This window comes from Lampetra planeri, chromosome 7 (genome assembly GCF_965212315.1).
Source record: "Lampetra planeri chromosome 7, kcLamPlan1.2.h2, whole genome shotgun sequence".
In the NCBI taxonomy this organism is placed as follows: Eukaryota; Metazoa; Chordata; class Hyperoartia; order Petromyzontiformes; family Petromyzontidae; genus Lampetra; species Lampetra planeri.
The window spans coordinates 8,016,045-8,033,034 of record NC_136113.1 but is presented as its reverse complement, the minus strand read 5'-3'; the positions used below and the strand labels follow the sequence as shown (position 1 = coordinate 8,033,034).

Genomic DNA, 16,990 nt, shown 5'->3' with positions numbered 1-16,990 from the left:
GGGCACCACGGGGTGACCAGCCCCTCCCCACCCCTTCCACCCCCCACCCAGCCCCTCCCTGCACGACGGACACAATAATCCCCTGTGGGCTGGTGTAACCAGGAGGTTCCTACCAGTATCATCTACTAGCATTTCCTTTTCAGTCGTCCAATGCATGTTTGTTGCCGACGACTTGGGAGTATTGCACCTGCGTCTCAGCGACCGGTCATTTTTATTATTACGTAAAATATTTCAATTGATTTTTTATTCCTTATACTTAACCCTTATTTACAAAAGATGTTCACCTCCTCCCATGAATATTATATGCGTGTACCTGACTGAATATAACATTTGCAAGAGAGCTCCGGTACACTTTTGCACGCACACAGGAATCGACATCACTAAAACAAAATCAAGTATGTTTTTCATAGGTTTTGACAATGAATTTAATGCACATTGATGTGCTCTGCCATCGGGCGTGTCGATTGAATGGTTTCCTTCGACATAAAAGACTTGCATTTCGGATTGAAGTCATGCATCTGTTGCCCAAGTTTCCTCCCACACAGCAAAACCTTCCACTGATCTCGAGCAATGGAGAACACGCTGCATCAGTAAACACTCCCAGGCACCTCTACAAAATAAAAAGATACATCTAAAAGGGCATCTGTACATGTTGGCAAAGTTCCAATGGGAAGATGTGTCTGCAAAACCATGAATTGCACGAGTGGATTATAAGGAGTGGGGGGGGGGGCATTTGCAAACGATCAACCAACCTTCATGGATTGTGGAATAATTTGAATCGGCATTTGGAAACAAGAGAAACGCTGCAATTTTGATCTTTTCTGTTTATTATACGATTTGACGTAAAAATTGTTACCTTTTTTGCATGTAAATGTAATATCTATCCTGCCCCCTAACGAATCTCTTGTATTTGTATACAGCAGCATCCTTTATACATTTTTACAAGACAAATCAAACTACATTGTTTTACTGCTATAAGATGCATAGCTTTGAAAAATTACTTGGTATGTAAACCCAACAATAACTTGCAGATATTTAAATGTATCGGAATTGTTTATCGTTTGCCGTGATTTTATTATATGCCTAGTTTTACGAGCCAAGTATGCAACCGCGATGGTCTTCACATCTTCTTCTTTTTGCTGGCATGAAACTGTTCCGTCTTACTTTTCACGGATTTTATGAGCAATGAAAGGGCAGGGTCAACTCCCTTCTTTTTCTCATCAAGGCCCTTTGCTGCCAGTGCCTCCACTGCTGGAGATTGGTGCTGGAGGCTGCTTAGTTTCTCTTTTTCCAGGAGACGCCGCTTGCGTCCTTTCTCCATTAGCAGTGCCTCTGTGCCTTTAGTTTTCCGAAAACTGGAGTCCGACGGGTCGATGTTATACAAGTGCGACGTGTAGACGGCAGTGAACCTTGGATCTTCCACATCGACCTTGGGAGGGATGAGGTCAGAAGAAGTGGGAGTTAATTAAATTTAAAAGTAAACAATACAAAATTGTGACGAAAGTGGTGCAATGAGTACAAACGACAAAACTCCGACACATTTGTCAAAAACACTGCCCTAAAAAGAAGACAAAAACAGGCGACTTTATTTATTGTTGGATTTTTTAAGATAAAAATGTAAGTTAATATTCTCTGACTGCTGCAAAGTGGTAGTTATCACAACCTTAAGTTTCTATCATCCATAAGCCAAGGATCCAGGAGAATCTAAGTCCAGCAGTATCCACCCAGTGATTGTGTAAAGTAAATATCTGAATGGTGATTTAAAACAAAAATTCAAATCACATAGTGACGCCATGTTGTCAAAAGCACAAGAAAAAAAATATCTGAATCTAATATGAAACGAGACTCACCTGAAAAGTATCTTCTTCAATCACTTCCCTCTTCTTCAGCATCTTCTTCTTCTTACGCTTGCTCAGGTTTTGTTGATCAACAATGTTATCATAGTTGAAGTGTTTCTTATCCTCCTCCTCATCATCCATCATGAGCAAAGCCAGTTCAGCCTGCACATGCAGTACGCACAAATACCCAAGTATACACACGGATCAGAAATGTCAAACATAGAGCAGGCATTACACATTCCCGGAGACGCATATAAAACCCCATTTAAAGCTGCACTCTACCATTTACGTCATAACACCTGTCTTGGCTGCAAGAGTCACGCGAACCAATTACGTGCAATGTTTACAAAGTTTCAATAACCGATGCTTGAATACACAATTCGAAGTATATATTCCGACTACGAGAACGATATTTAATTTGTGCATCATTACATGCCGACTACATGCACTACACTACAACACGAAGGCTGTCTCACACCGTATCGGAGTCATGGGGGTTTGTTTTACTAAACTTCAACCACGCAGGTTCATGTGGAGTTGGTTAAGAAGTGTTCCAGAATCGATTAAAATATCACTCGTCACCGATGTTATCTGGGGTCAGGAATCAAATTCAGTTTGCCCGGTTCATTAGTGCAGTATGCAAACCACTGCCACCACAGTATGTATAACTGGTTTGTACAATATCATTATTCTGATAATATGAATGATAATTTACCATTCATAATAATACTTGACTGTTACAGAATAACTATATATCGAAACGTTTTTCAATAACTATCGCTCCTTCAAGAGGTTGCATGGGATAAAAGTCAAGCTTTAGAGAAATAATGAAAACATTGTGAATAAACAGAAGGCATGCATGAATATATTTCAGGAAATCCACACAATGTGTATGCATAGCATAACAAATCCACAAAGAATATGTTCCATACAGAGTTTTGGATTCGTTTCATGACGAGAATTCAAGTCCAAATTCCACCGGGCAGAAAATCCCACATATATGAATAAAATCAAAGACAGAAACTCATCTGAATGTACCTCCTGTTGAACTCTTTCAACAGTTTCTTCTGACGTCAATGCTTGTTCCTTTTTTCCCTTTGTCTTCTTTTTCTTTCCCTTCTTTGATGCTTCTAAAAGTTCAAAGCAGATCATGACAATAATAACCCGGTTTTCATGAAAAAAATGCTGCAAAATATAAAATTAAAGTCGAATATTTTCACCTAGGCCGATGAAATGTACTACTTCCATAAATCTACATTCAATGAGATTTACAAAACTACACATATCCTTCGAATGTAATGTGCCAAAAGTTGATTTGTGCCCACAAATTTCATGGAAAAAATGCCGGATAAATTAACATCTGAGTAGTTCACTTCGTTCAGCATTTTATTCAATTGTACTATTTTTGTTGGGAAACACTTTATCAAGTTTTTCATAATCCGTCACGCGAAGTGCATCCAGGTAAAACTAAATCATACCTGTTCCTTGGAGTTCCTCTCGATGAAATTCATCACTGAGGTCTACATCTGGAGGGAGTTCCTCATCACTCACCAAATCCTGGGTCTGGACACAATTAAATGGGGAAGCCACAATCATATCAAGAGTGATATGTCCAATCCAAACACAGTCCAATACAGCACTCTTATGCATCCTCTTGTTGTACAAGGTGTTGCTCTGCACCATTTCGCTCCACATGCTGGAAGCTTCTTCACGAACTATAATGAGCTCACGTTCTCCCTCGATTGGGAACTACTCAACTCGGTTCCTGAACACGCTCCGAGCATGTGGAGTGAAACGTCGAGCATCACGACAAACGGAAACAACCCGAGAACAGATCCAGCAATGACCGGGAAAACGTTTGCAGTCGTATACAACACAATTTTCTTTTAATGTATTTCTAAAACATGCAAATAATAATTACATCAATGCAGAGAAGTGGCAGTTAAGCATCACGTGTGGGCGAGGTAAATCATGAGTATGTGAATTACAACAAATCTAGAAATACTATAAACGTATACAAACTAGGCAGACATTATAGAGGATATAACAAATAGGAATTGTATCCAATAAAGGCCCATTGGTTTTTAAGATTTCAGAGGGACAGTTTGAAATTCAGAAGGGAAATGGACTGCTCCAAATTCTAAAGAAAGACTGCGACAGTGGATGGAACGTCATCTGAGTGTTAATTGGTAAGGAGGAAGAGAAAAACTTGAGAAGAAAAACACGGGATATGTTATTGTGTAAAGCAATGAAGAATGTTGCTGCGATTCCCTCATTCCCAGTGAAGGTGAACCACAATCCAATGAGTTCACACAACACATGGTCCAGGTAATGAATGAGCAATTCAAGGCTATAAAATTCTTAATAATTTATTGATGCAAAATAAAGGGTGTGAAAATATTCTAGCCATCGGAATAATTAGGAAAATGTATACATATTAAACTCTAGATGATGCTCGGCATCATTATGAATGTTAACCTGCACGTCCTTGTGTTTCTTCTTTTCCTCTCGTTTCTGCCTTTTCTTCTCCTTACGCTTTTCCAGATACTGCTCCCAAGGGGTCAAAGCATCCTTTCCTTCCAGCTTCTTCTTCACCATCTCTTCCGCCGTTTCCTTGAGACCTACGTTAATATGAAGAATGTTGCATATCAAAGATTAATGGATGCAAGCCGCACCAGCACCAGACGATCGGCGGCAACATTATCAAAAAGAAGTCAGGATCGCATTTTTTCCCAAAAGAATCGCACGTTATAAAAATGATTACTTGCAAAAATCAGGAAAGCTTAATAAGCATACAACACATAATACCCAAAAGTTCTAAAATATTAGCATTGATCCAAACAGCCTTAATGAACTCATTAATATGTTTACAAAGTTCAAAGAACACTGGCTCTTCTCAGAGGACTTACGTAATGTGTAAACATTGTGGCACATGCCCTGTTAATTCACACAGGCTGCAGAATTCCTTTCAAGCCTCAAAAAGTAATTTACTTACCAGCAGTGAATGACTGGTGCAGTTGATTGCTCTCTTTACAATGCACTCATTTCCAAGGCCCTGCTAACAACACCCCTAGTATATATTTTTTAGGTTTAGATGAAGGCAGCTTCCGAATATTTAACAATATCACGTGAAAAGTAGTGCGATTTTACTCCCTTGCTGGGGAAACACTATCATATCCAAACATTTAAAATTCCTAATTGCTATTAAAATGCAAACATTAACCTCATGAGACCAAAATAAATCCTGCAATAATCACGAAAGATGTAAACCTCTTGTTTTTCTATTCAAGTAAAAGTCAGAATTAGTAGGTTCCATGCAATGTTCTGAGAGCAGAAAACAGCATACCAGAAGGGTTTTAAATGGACACTTTAGTTTGCAACATTTAAGCTAACAAAATCTAGCATAAATGTTGTAGGGGGGGGGGATAGTGGTATAGTGCTTAGCACACTGCACTAAGAAACCTGGTGACTTGCGTTTGATTTCTGGCCACAGCTAATATCAGTGGCGAGCAGTATCTGAACAAGGTTCTGGGCTCCACCCCTCATTTCACCAAGCCACACTGACCAGCATGATAAAGAATGTCCTAAGATTCCCCCACGACTCTTCAAATGTGTCATTAACAAAGGACACAAGTTCTCCATTCTTGCTTTCAGCGCTAACAGTGCTCATGTGGACGCAGCCACAAAATATAAAAATGACAATGTATTAAGCAACTACCACTTGTGAAATATTGTGGGACGACCACAATAGTTTCTAAATATTTTAAAAGTCAATATTGTTCACATCAACTGCACCCCCTTGTGAACAACTGGCAATACTGCAAGCGTAAGCCAATTATCAAAATGACTTGCTGCTGTACAGGCGAAGATTCAGGTAGGAGGCCTCGAATCCAGCGGTGCATTAACAACGGCTGACGACAATGATGATGAATTGCTGGAAATGTCAGAGATTGCTCAAGTGGTGCATTTTTTTTCTAATGGATTAAAGCACAGTAGCACGTAATCAAAAAATATTCCAGAAAGGAATAATGAAATTTAATTTTCTTAATGAGGTAGCAGTAGCGCAGCGGCGAGTGCCCTGCACAATCATCCTGGAGACCCAAGTTCTATTCCTGGTCACGGCTAACTCGCACTCAAACAAACCCGATGAATGACAAAGCATGGGTTAGGACTTCATCTACCAGAGAATTGACAAAGGACTGTCAAGTTTCATAAAGTTATTAGTTCTGATAAAATATGCTTCCGTCGGTGTTAGCGCACTTAAACTTGCAAATCAGAGGTCGCCGGTTCGCTGTCCTGTTGCGGCAGTTGAATGAGCAAGTTTCTTAATTCCCCCACCTTTGTCCACTCAGCAGTAAATGGGTATAACCACGACGAGTCGATCGGCAGGTGGGGTAAATTCCAGGTAACTTCGACCTCTTCCAATAAGTCTGGCCAGCGGGGAAGAGTAGGCCAAAACATAACCTTTAGAGGAACTCTTTATTTGGAGTCCCTTCTACCAGCAGTGGCATGAGCGAGTAAATTCAGGGCTCTACCTTTACCTCCCATTACCACAAACCGTTTTTTGGGTGGTTTTACAGAGACTTGTAAAACAACCCAAAAATGCGTTAAAAGTATTTGGCGACGACATTTAAAAATTCTAAATTAAGTCTCAAAAATTGGTACGTCATAAAAGTAACATTTTACCTGGAACCCAGGTTATCTCCATCTCCATGTCCCTTTCTTCCGTTTTTTCCTCGTTAATGCCCTTAAGCAGCTCCCTGTATTTGTTAATCATTTCCTCCTCGCTAACTTTTTTATTTTTTTTCAGAGACGCAGATTCTGATCCGGATGGTTTCGCATGCAACTGCGTGACTTCCTTTTCACCGATGTCCTCTTGAGGCTCCTGAATAATATAATCTGAGGAAAAAAAACGATAAAAAAAAACATTAAGTGATTTGTCTTCCTGGAACATTCCATTTGGTATAAAAAAAATTGTACAGGAAACATGAAGGCAATTGTTGTTGCAATATATGCATTACTCCTAATAAAAACTCTTGAGCACAGAAAACTAAAAAAATGCATAGAATCTCTACCACTGTTTTGTCTCATCCAAATTCTGTCGAACCACCCCACTTGCAGGTTATAACAGCTCTCTTTCTGCTTCTCTCTCCGCACACTGCTCAACTTAGGGATTCCCTCCCATTGTCCCTTTTCCCAAGTTCTTATAATCTTGGTCAATTCAAGAAACGTATTAATTTGATTGCAATTAAATAATGCAAGCGGTTTGATGTTTTGTATCTTTGGGCATGTGCTTGGCAATTGTGATTTAAAATAACAACAGGAGTGCGTCACAATCAATACAACAGTTCTATAAACAAACAATAATTGACCACAATATTGTTGAATATTTGTTATGCAGGAAGCCCATTATCATCAGTACTGCCGTTGTTACCAATTGCCCTGTATGCAAAGCACAATGGTTTAGCAGAAAATATCTTACTTGGTTCCTCATCCTCATCATCATCCTCACTGGAGGATGCTAGGTATGCTTTAACATCCATTTCCAATATTTCGTCTTTTGTGAAATCTCTTTTCATGAGCGTTTGGACCCGTTCATGATCTGTTTCCTCCCATGTCAACTCCACCTAGACAAAAATACAATTGTGGTTTTATAACGTGCAGAGGAAGCGGATTCACATGTGTTTCAGTACTGTTTGTTTTGCTCGAGGCTGGCGAGTCTACAAAAGCATTACGGTTATTAAAAGCACTTCAATGACCTTTTCAACATTTATATGTGATAGATGAAAATCCTTGTGGTTAATGTAAGCATGATTCCTTGCAAAAGGTGTCAGTTTTGTTGCCAGAAAAAAAGGGGAAAAACCCTATTAGTATATTTTGGTACTGGCAAAGGAGGTCCCATGATGTAGCTGCTCACCCCGAGCTCTCATTACTCTGGTAGTGCGTTGTCTTTGAACTGTGCGCCTTTTGACGTCATCTGGTGGAACACAATATGAGACTAGGCTCTAAAGAAAGCTGTCTCTGGTGTGGACCAATCAGTTTCAAAGACAATGCATAAATTATCAGAGTATTGTTTTTTGTTTGCATTTGACTGCAAGTATTGTGGTTAATGTAAGCATGATTCCTTGCAAAAGGTGTCAGTTTTTTTGCCAGAAAAAAGGGGAAAACCCCTATTAGTAGATGAAAATCCTATTTTACTATTAAACAAAACAAAAAAACATACTAGGTGATATTTTTGGGCAATGATCATCTTATTCAGTGATAATATTGCAAGTAAAAGTCCTCGCTCAACGAGTGTTCACACAAGGCATATTTTCTAAAACGTGCTTCTTCATTAGGGAACACGTTTTATTCAACGTAGAATGTGCCGTTATAACGTGGAAAACGCACCGTTATAACGTGGAATACTTTCTTGAGCTGTGCGGCTGAGCAGTGTGATACAGTATGCGGAATGATACAGTAATGTGCCGGTGTACCCTCAAGTTCTCCGTCCTGCCATCTTAATGTGTACACATCATATCTCGCCCAACTTTATCGTTACATTATTTATGGGGAAATAGTTTTCGTTTAACGCATTTGTCATTTCACGCGGCACTTTTCAGGAACACACCGACCGCGTTAAATAAGTACTTACCGTATTTCAAGAAAATATATAAAACAAAACTTGCAACTCATAATTATTGTGATAGTTATCACCAAGAAAAGCGACAATGTGCGAAAGTAAAGCTAGGAAAGCAGTCTCGCGCTGTGAACGGTTACAAACAACGATCACACACTCCACGCTCTTGTGCAGCTGTCACCTTTGACATTCCAAGAGCAGCTGAAGTAAAGTGCTTAGGTTTGTATGACTCTGAATCCACTTCAATAGCCGAGTCCACTGGCTCATCATCAAAGGTCATGCCATCAGGTATAAACCTACAGAGCAATGGAGGGGGAAAACATCAATGACAATGATAGCTCTTCCCATGTGCTTTCGTGTTGTGAAGCATGCAGTTCGGCACAATGCCCAACATTTCGTTCCAATAGCTGGCAGCTTCTTTATAAACTGAATAGGGCACAGCTGACAATATTCCTCGATTATATTATATGCAACTGTAAAAACCTACGTAGTAATATGCATCACAATTAAACACATATGATCGTTAACACCGATTGAAAGAAGTTTACTTTGGTAAAAACTCGTTTCTCTGGTTCATGCCGCCACCCCCTGGTTACTTAGTTAATCTTTAAAATGAGCAATTCCCACTCGGGTCATGACACGTGATGCAGATAAAACAGTCAGCTTTAAATGATGGCTCACATAAACATTTAATTATAATTGAATATCAACTTGAAACGAGCACAGCATTTGCTCACTCTCAAAGGGAGCAAACGACTCGGAGGCACGAAAAACCATGGACAAGTAGAGCAACTAGGCAGAGAGTCCGCACTTCCAACAATTTTCTAGACTTTAAGTCAATTAATCAATGATAATAGGTTTTTCCCCTTTTTTATGGCAACAAAACAGGTGTTAAAATATGTTAAAATACCAAACTGAAACCTTTTACAAGGAATCATGTCTGCATTAACCACAATGCTTGTGGCCAAAATGCAAAAAAAAACACTGATAATATATGCATTGTCCTTGAAACTGATTGGTCCGCCCCAGAGACAGCATTCTTTTGAGCCTCGTCTCAAACGGTGTTAGACCAGAGGACGCCAAAAGGCGTACAGCCCCAAAACAATGCACTATCAAAGTAATGAGAGCTCGGGGAGAGCATATACATCATGGGACCTCCTTTTCCAGTACCAAAATATGATAATAGATTTCCCCCCCTTTTTTCTCGCAACAAAACAGGTGCTAAGATGTTAAAACGCCCAACTGAAACCTTTCACAAGGAATCATGTCTGCATTAACCACAATGCTTGTGGTCAGAATGCAAACAAATAACACTCTGATAATATAATCAATGTTTACACTTGGGAGGAAATCAGAGCGCATGGAGAAAATTCACACGGGTTTATCTCAAGAGCTTTTAAGAAAAACATATAATTCTAAATAAGTACTGTAAATTGAATTTAGAAATATCTCCGTTTTGAGTCTTCCATGTACATTGTGTACTCACTATTGAAACGACTGTTCAATATCTTCAAGCACTGGAAGCATGCAAGCTATCTAGACATTCTTCTCCTTCATTCCTCACTCCGATGACAAATTTAGTTATAAACCTCTCAATACTGTTCTGTTTTACTACAATATACATTGAAGTCACCCATTACAGCGTCAGGGTGGGCACTGTGGGAAGAGTGGGGGAGGCCTTCCTCCAGCAGTCGATAGGTAATATCTGATCAACACGATAATTATGAAGATTTATGCTTTAGTATCTACTTACCTGAGATCAATGAAGGAAGAACTGGCTTCATATTCCATTCGATCACAACCTTCATAAATGGCATTGGCAGTTTCTGGTGAATCGCACTGAACCACAGCGTAAAAATACTTCAGTCTGTTAAACTGGTACTTTCGCAATTGTTCTTGGAAAACTCTGTAAAAAAAAAAAATTTGTTTTAAAGAACGACAGTTCAATTTATAAAAAGCAACGTAAAAGTATCGTTTGAAATAATCCACAAGATGCATTTTAATTCCAGACATTTTTGAAAGAATGTGATGGCTTTGTAGTTTGGTGGATTATCTACATAAAGCAATTTTCAACTCTAGCATGACTCACTAGCATTTACTTGACCTTTTATTTAAAATATTTTAATCATGTTTTAAAAAACCAGCACAAAACCAAAGTATATGGACACTGGGAGATCGGTAATCACGTAAACAATCCACTGTTAATATCCAGCCTTGACCTAGGAAAACAACAAGGGCACTTACTCATCCTTGGCATTGAGCTGGGAGTCTTGGATGTCATCTGGCAGTGTGTTATCTGCCAGCTCAGCAGGCCCATGTAGCTTCTCATGCTCCATTCGCTCCTTGCCATACTCTGACGGGTAGATCTGACATCACAGTATGTTTTATTGATTTGATTTTATCTTATTTATCCAAAAATCCACATCTTAAAATACATATTTCAGCACCCAAATTGGAAATTGTGAGAATGCCGAGATACAATTTGCATTTATTTATGTTACACGAGTGAAAGGTGAACGTGCAGCTCTGCAATTGCTTGTGTATGCCATTGCTGGCAGAAAGGCCTCCACTAGAGGGAATTCTAGAGTTTGACTGGACATGTTGGCAAAAAAATTGCTTTATAGCTCTTCGGATTCCTTCAGTATAAAGATTATTAATTCTGTCTACTCTTCCATACTGGTCAGACATATTGGAAAAGGTAGGTGTACCCACACTTCACTCCACCACATGTGACCTTTGGATCGATTGCGGTGTATCCATGTATACGGCTAAGTTGGAAGTGGCAGGGATTGCGATTTAAGAAACATGCCCATTGTCTCGACTATGAAGAATGAATTGAACTGGTGGACTCTACATAGATTTATTTTTAGAAAATGGATATGACAATCCATGTACAGATGCCCTGCTCATTTCCAATGACCCGAGTATTTTTTCTCAATAGTTGAGTGAATGTTGTGAAGGCAATGGCTCCACATCTTGCAGAGTGTCAAAATGATTATAAGTATAATGAGATTTGTGGCAAATTAAATGTTTGTGGGGCTTTTAATTAATTTTAGAAATGTATAGCTTCTTTTAATTTTAGTGGAATATTTATAAATGTATCACCCCATATTATCCGTCAATTGAAAACATATGGTGTTGTCACATGGCATTCGAGTTTAAATAGATGAACAGTAACATGCTATTAAAATTACAATACAACACCAACAGGCATATATCCCATTTAATGGGTCCACTATTGACACAAAGTTTAAAAAATAACACCGCAGCTGTTTCAATAAATGTTTATTTTGCTATGTTCTTAGTGTGCACGTGCGTGGATGTTCCATAAATAAGTACGTTTAAAGAATGTACCAACAAGAATTCCAACCAAAGCTATGCAGCAAATATATTTTATCTGTGCAGTACTAACATAAGCCAGCCAAATAAAATATTTATAGGAAAGACCTGTATGTTCACATCTTGAAAGGCCCGCACACTTTGATGCTGGGGCCTTGTTTAGCCTTCTATTACATAAAGCTTTAACCCAAAATTGAATACAATTTAAAAACCATATTAAAAGCAACAAACCACATATGGGGATTAAGTTTGCTAAACTTAATATGTACATTACATAATTTCATACGAGGCTGCGTGGAATTCAAATAATGGGAAAATGGCTTCCTTGAACTTTTCAATACCTTGACAGACATGACAACACCACATTTGGGCTTGAAAGAGTCGAAGAGAACCAGCAGATCTTTGGCCTTGATTCTATCCCAGTCAATATTACAGACGGCCAAACGTCGTGTGACCTACAACACACGCAAGTGCAGACACACCAAAGGGTTTCACAAGGATGTTATTACAATATTTATGCCAATACAAATGTTAGCAGTTTTCCTAAAATTAAATGTTACAAAAGAAATGTTTCATAAAGTAAAACTAAATAGACACGTAATTATTCGATGTAGACAATTTTGCATGGACAATTAGAGCAGTATGTTGTAAATATTGACAGCAAATGCTATTTAAATTGTCTTTTAAGTCCTGGGGTTCCATGCAACAAGATGTATACATATAAAGGCCAACTATGCAGAGTACTTACATTATCTGCACGTGATGCATCTTCACCAATCTCTCCCCATGCATGTTCTACCAGCATCTCTGGTTCTTCATTTAACATCTCTTCAAAATCCTCCTCATCTGAACTTGATTCCATATTTCCAACACCGCGAGCTATGTCTGGTTCACTATCATCGTCGTCGTCGTCATCATCATCATCGTCGCCGTCATCAGCAGCAGCAGAATCCACTTGTGTACCCTTCTTCGACACGCGTGATGTCACTGCATCTTTGTCATCATTTTCTTCCGCACTACCACGATGAGATCCGGCACCCTCAAACTTTTCAGATTCGTCTTCCAATTCTGCGATGAAATATAATTAATGTTCTTAACAAATGGACATTTAAACTCAAAGCTCATTTGTATTTACAAATTAACATAGTTTACAAAAACAAGGTTACAGTTTAAAATGTACAATACACAACATAGACAACTATGTGTATTCGACAATTATTTCAACGCAACTTTATAGTTTTTTTAAGCGCTATATAGATGTATGATTAGGTAACAGTACCTGAAATGTCACCCTTTTTGTTAGATTTCACCTTCACAATGATTTTTTTGGCCTTTTCAATTGCCGACTGCGTCTGTTTTGTCTTCACATCTGCATTTCCAAAAGTGGTACTTGACAATTGTCCAGTATGCTCAGTTTTTTGGGAAGATATCAACGCCTTTTCTTTTGCTCGTTGTGTCTTCACGAGATTCTTTTTATTTTTAATAGAACTCTTTTTCTCAGATGTTTCTTCATCACCATCGTCGCTTTCAGAGTTTTCGTCTTTCGTAGTTTGTTTTGTTTTGGCTTCCTTGGTATTATCAGAATCAGAGGCATTATCATCAGAATCGGAGAGCTGGTAAAACCTTTTGAGGTCCTCCTTACTCGTGTGCTGGATGGGCCTACCACGTTTGTCCACCGTGTATTTAAGTTTAAAGCGTTTTTCATTAAACATACCCTGGAAACGTTTGTCAATTTGAATTTTTCTTTCCTTCTCTGGCATTTCCCAAAAGCGTGGGTCCCTGCTGACTTTTTTAAAGCGTGCATCTTGAGAGATTAAGTCTCCCTTCATTGGCATGTTTGCAATATTTTACTTGCAACTAAAATATCAAGTCTGGATTCTTCACTGCCGGTTTCCCTATGAAAATGCACACACACAAAAAACAATCCAGTTTTAGTTTTGTTACACATCTGACAAAATAGAGCATGATCTCATGTCACAATGTTATTTATCCTACCAGTTTTTGCAATAAAAATGAATTCATCTGCTGCAGGGCAGCAACAACGCAACTATATTTAATTAGTTGTTTGTGAAAACGCCAAAAACACAAGACTCAACTGAGGAAACAAGTAAAACGTTTCTTGGAATACTTTCATAACGTTAACTTTGTAAATGCATCACATATACAGGCCTCGTTTAAATTGAGTATGCCCAATTCATACAAGGTATCGCCTAACACATCTCCTTTGTAAGAGACCTCGGGACAAATAGTTAAGAGGCGAAGCCCTCTAGTTTATTGGTCACGCCACTACTGGCGGAAGAGCCTTCACGAGAGGGGGCTCAAGAGGGTATTTTCGCCGACTGTTCCATGCTGGACAGACGTCTCGGAAGAGGTTCGAGTACCCAGATTTTACCCCACCTATACGCGACCTTCGGATAAACTATGGACAAACACAAATTGTAAAAAGCTGTGGATCGGTTTAAAATAGCCAACCGATGCAGTGTCCACACACAATATTCCTTGGCAAAAAAAGTTATTCCAGTCCAGCAAGTAGCACGGCCCAGAGCACACATTTTGTCAAAATAGCATCTGCTAAAGCATTAATTATAACACTTTTTGTAAAAATCTGTTTTGGGAATAAGTGAAAACTATATAAAAGGTTATGATGTAATTTACATTTCTTGGCCAGAGATCGCTACGACTAACGTTTCACAACCCTCAGATGGCATGAATTTCTGCTCGAGCGAATGGACTTACAACGGTGCAGAGTTTGTGTTTCTCCCCTCTTGAGCTTCCGAAACAGTTTACTTTTTGTAAGGTACAGTACGTAACCACCTCAAGCACGATTTGTAAAAAAGCACACTCATTTGTGCAATGCCATTTTAGGATTCATACGGAGTCCCCAAATGTGTTAAAATTAACATACTTTATGTAATTTAATCGTGCATATAAATCATAGCAGTCCAACAGAGTTGTCATGATGCATGAGAGTTTAACGCAACAACCAGAAACCGAACATTTCAACATTTCCCTCAGCGAATCTAAAACTCACTAACAATTTACCTGGGTCGTACAACTACAGCAACCAACATGCTCACTGGGTCGACGACACAATGCTTGACCGTGTCGGTCATGGGGATGATTTTGTGATCATATTTCACCGCGCGTGTTCAGGGTGGGTTAAAGGGGGGCTGATTTTGGACAGGTTCAGTTATCCATAATATAGGGGGGGGGGTTTGTAATCACTTGCCACCGATGATAACACTATGTAACACAATTTTTGTTCCTGGGTACTAAGTGTTATTTTTTAATTGCTTATGCCTAAAAAGTATAGAAAATGGCTATTATTCCCCACAAACTTTGCTTTTTTGACCAGGCCTTTACGTGAAAGAATGACCCAAATGCACACCACGTTTTCTCATTGAAAATAGGTACATTTCAAAACATCACTGTCCTGGTCACAAAAGCAAAGTTTGTGAGGAATAATTGCCATTTTCTGCACTTTTGATGGATAAGCAATTAGGAAATAACACTTACTACCCAGGAACAATTAATTTTTGTTAGACAGTGAAATACGTGGCCGGGAACAGAACTCGGATAGCCAAGATCCTAAACATGGAATGTAAAACGAAGGCCACACTGAAAAAGTAGGAATACTACGGGCTTTATTATGCACAAGAATGACTGTATGCTTAATACGTTACATCATTGTTCACCTCGATAAAAATATAAATATACACAGAGCGCTGTACACTCAGGCCCTTCTCAAGACGCGCAGGCACTGTACGTACAGTGCGGCAGGAACGCCGCCGACACATTGTGGGGGGGGGAAGCACGCATATAGTCGTGGACTCGTGCGTCTCGACGTGTACCTGTACGTAAAATGAACGTCGTCGTGAACACGCGGCAACGTGAACGGAGACGCAACGCGCTTCGGCAGCTGCGTTCACGTTACCTCGATCAGGACGCGGCCCTCCCCTCCACGTGCGCTCCACGTGATCCGGCGTGGCAGAGATGCCTTCCCGATTCGCGTTCGCAGATTCGCGGAATATGCAAAGTTGGTATACGACATTCGGTATTTATATATACACACAATAATTATTATAATAATAAACATTATTTAGAAGGAAAACTGCTTTTGTACCGTTACTTTACACGACACGTATAAAGTTGTTATTTAATTTAAAAACCCAACGCTTTAAGGTTGATGTTTAGAAAATATCGCTTCCCCGTCAGAGTACTGATTCGTAAATTGTAATTTCTTCTTGCCAGATTAGAGGTTTTCCCCCCTTTATGAGTAGCAATTAATATAGGCACACACAGAGACACGTGTGTGTGTGTCTCTCTGTCTCTGTGTCTCTCTCTGCTTGTGTGTCTATCTATGTGTCTATGTTTTGTCTCTCTCTCAAATTTAGCAATCTTTGGAAGAACGTAATCAACCAGATGCGGTGTTAATTGTTTTGTTGAACGACTCTCTGTGTTGTATTGCATTACATTTCCAAGTTTACTATGTTTGTTTTCTCATTCATTTGTACCTGATGATGGTTGATTGTGTTGCAATCGAAACGTCGTATTCTATTATTATTTTATTTTATTTCTTTCGACGTGACTTTACCGAAAGAACCAAATAATAATTCCTGCAGTCACGAAAGCTTCGAATATAGTTTGAATTAATATATATTTGAAATATCTACTAGCCACCACAACTTTTACAGCACCGTACAGCCCTTGTTGTCAATCCACTGCTGGATGAGCGCCACCTCAGCCCTGAGGGTAGTTGGGGTACACATCAGTGCCCTACCTTATTACAGAGACATTATTGACCACCCCGTGCCCTTATAAATCTCAAGTTCGTCCTACAAAGTCCCATCACAAGGGAGAAACACAAAAAAATATATAAAAACATTGTTTGCCCGTATTGAAAAAGTTGCACGTCGTATGGATTTGAAAACTTGATTTCCCGTGAAAAGAATACGAGGTAAACCGTATGGGTTGACACCAATATACACTACACTATACACTACTATACACATACCTGTCAACCCCTGATCATTAGTTCCTTATTACACCAATTAAGACCCTATTGGTCACCCTGTGCCCTTATAAATCCCAACGTTCGTCCTACAAAGTCCCATCAGAAGGGAGACACAAATAAATATATAAAATATATATTTTACTCAATTTCCTTGTACAAGAATACGGGTAAACCGGTAGT

General features: G+C 39.2%; 1 protein-coding gene across 2 annotated transcripts; it reads right to left on the bottom strand.

Annotated features, from left to right (window-relative positions):
* Positions 1-809: 809 nt before the first annotated feature.
* On the bottom strand, positions 810-15,819 carry ESF1 (ESF1 nucleolar pre-rRNA processing protein). Of its 2 annotated transcripts, none has more exons than XM_078596209.1 (14): positions 15,731-15,819; positions 13,076-13,691; positions 12,545-12,864; positions 12,138-12,251; positions 10,702-10,823; positions 10,211-10,363; positions 8,639-8,753; positions 7,321-7,465; positions 6,525-6,737; positions 4,317-4,459; positions 3,317-3,401; positions 2,877-2,968; positions 1,851-2,000; positions 810-1,429 (listed from the first exon to the last, which is right to left on the bottom strand). In XM_078596209.1, exons 2-14 carry the CDS (start codon positions 13,629-13,631, stop codon positions 1,121-1,123), a joined length of 2,517 nt encoding a protein of 838 aa, XP_078452335.1. In that variant the 5' UTR covers positions 13,632-13,691; positions 15,731-15,819; the 3' UTR covers positions 810-1,120. The 2 variants fall into 2 exon arrangements, with proteins under 2 accessions (XP_078452335.1, XP_078452334.1); XM_078596208.1 differs by having other exon boundaries at positions 15,648-15,804.
* Positions 15,820-16,990: the final 1,171 nt, after the last annotated feature.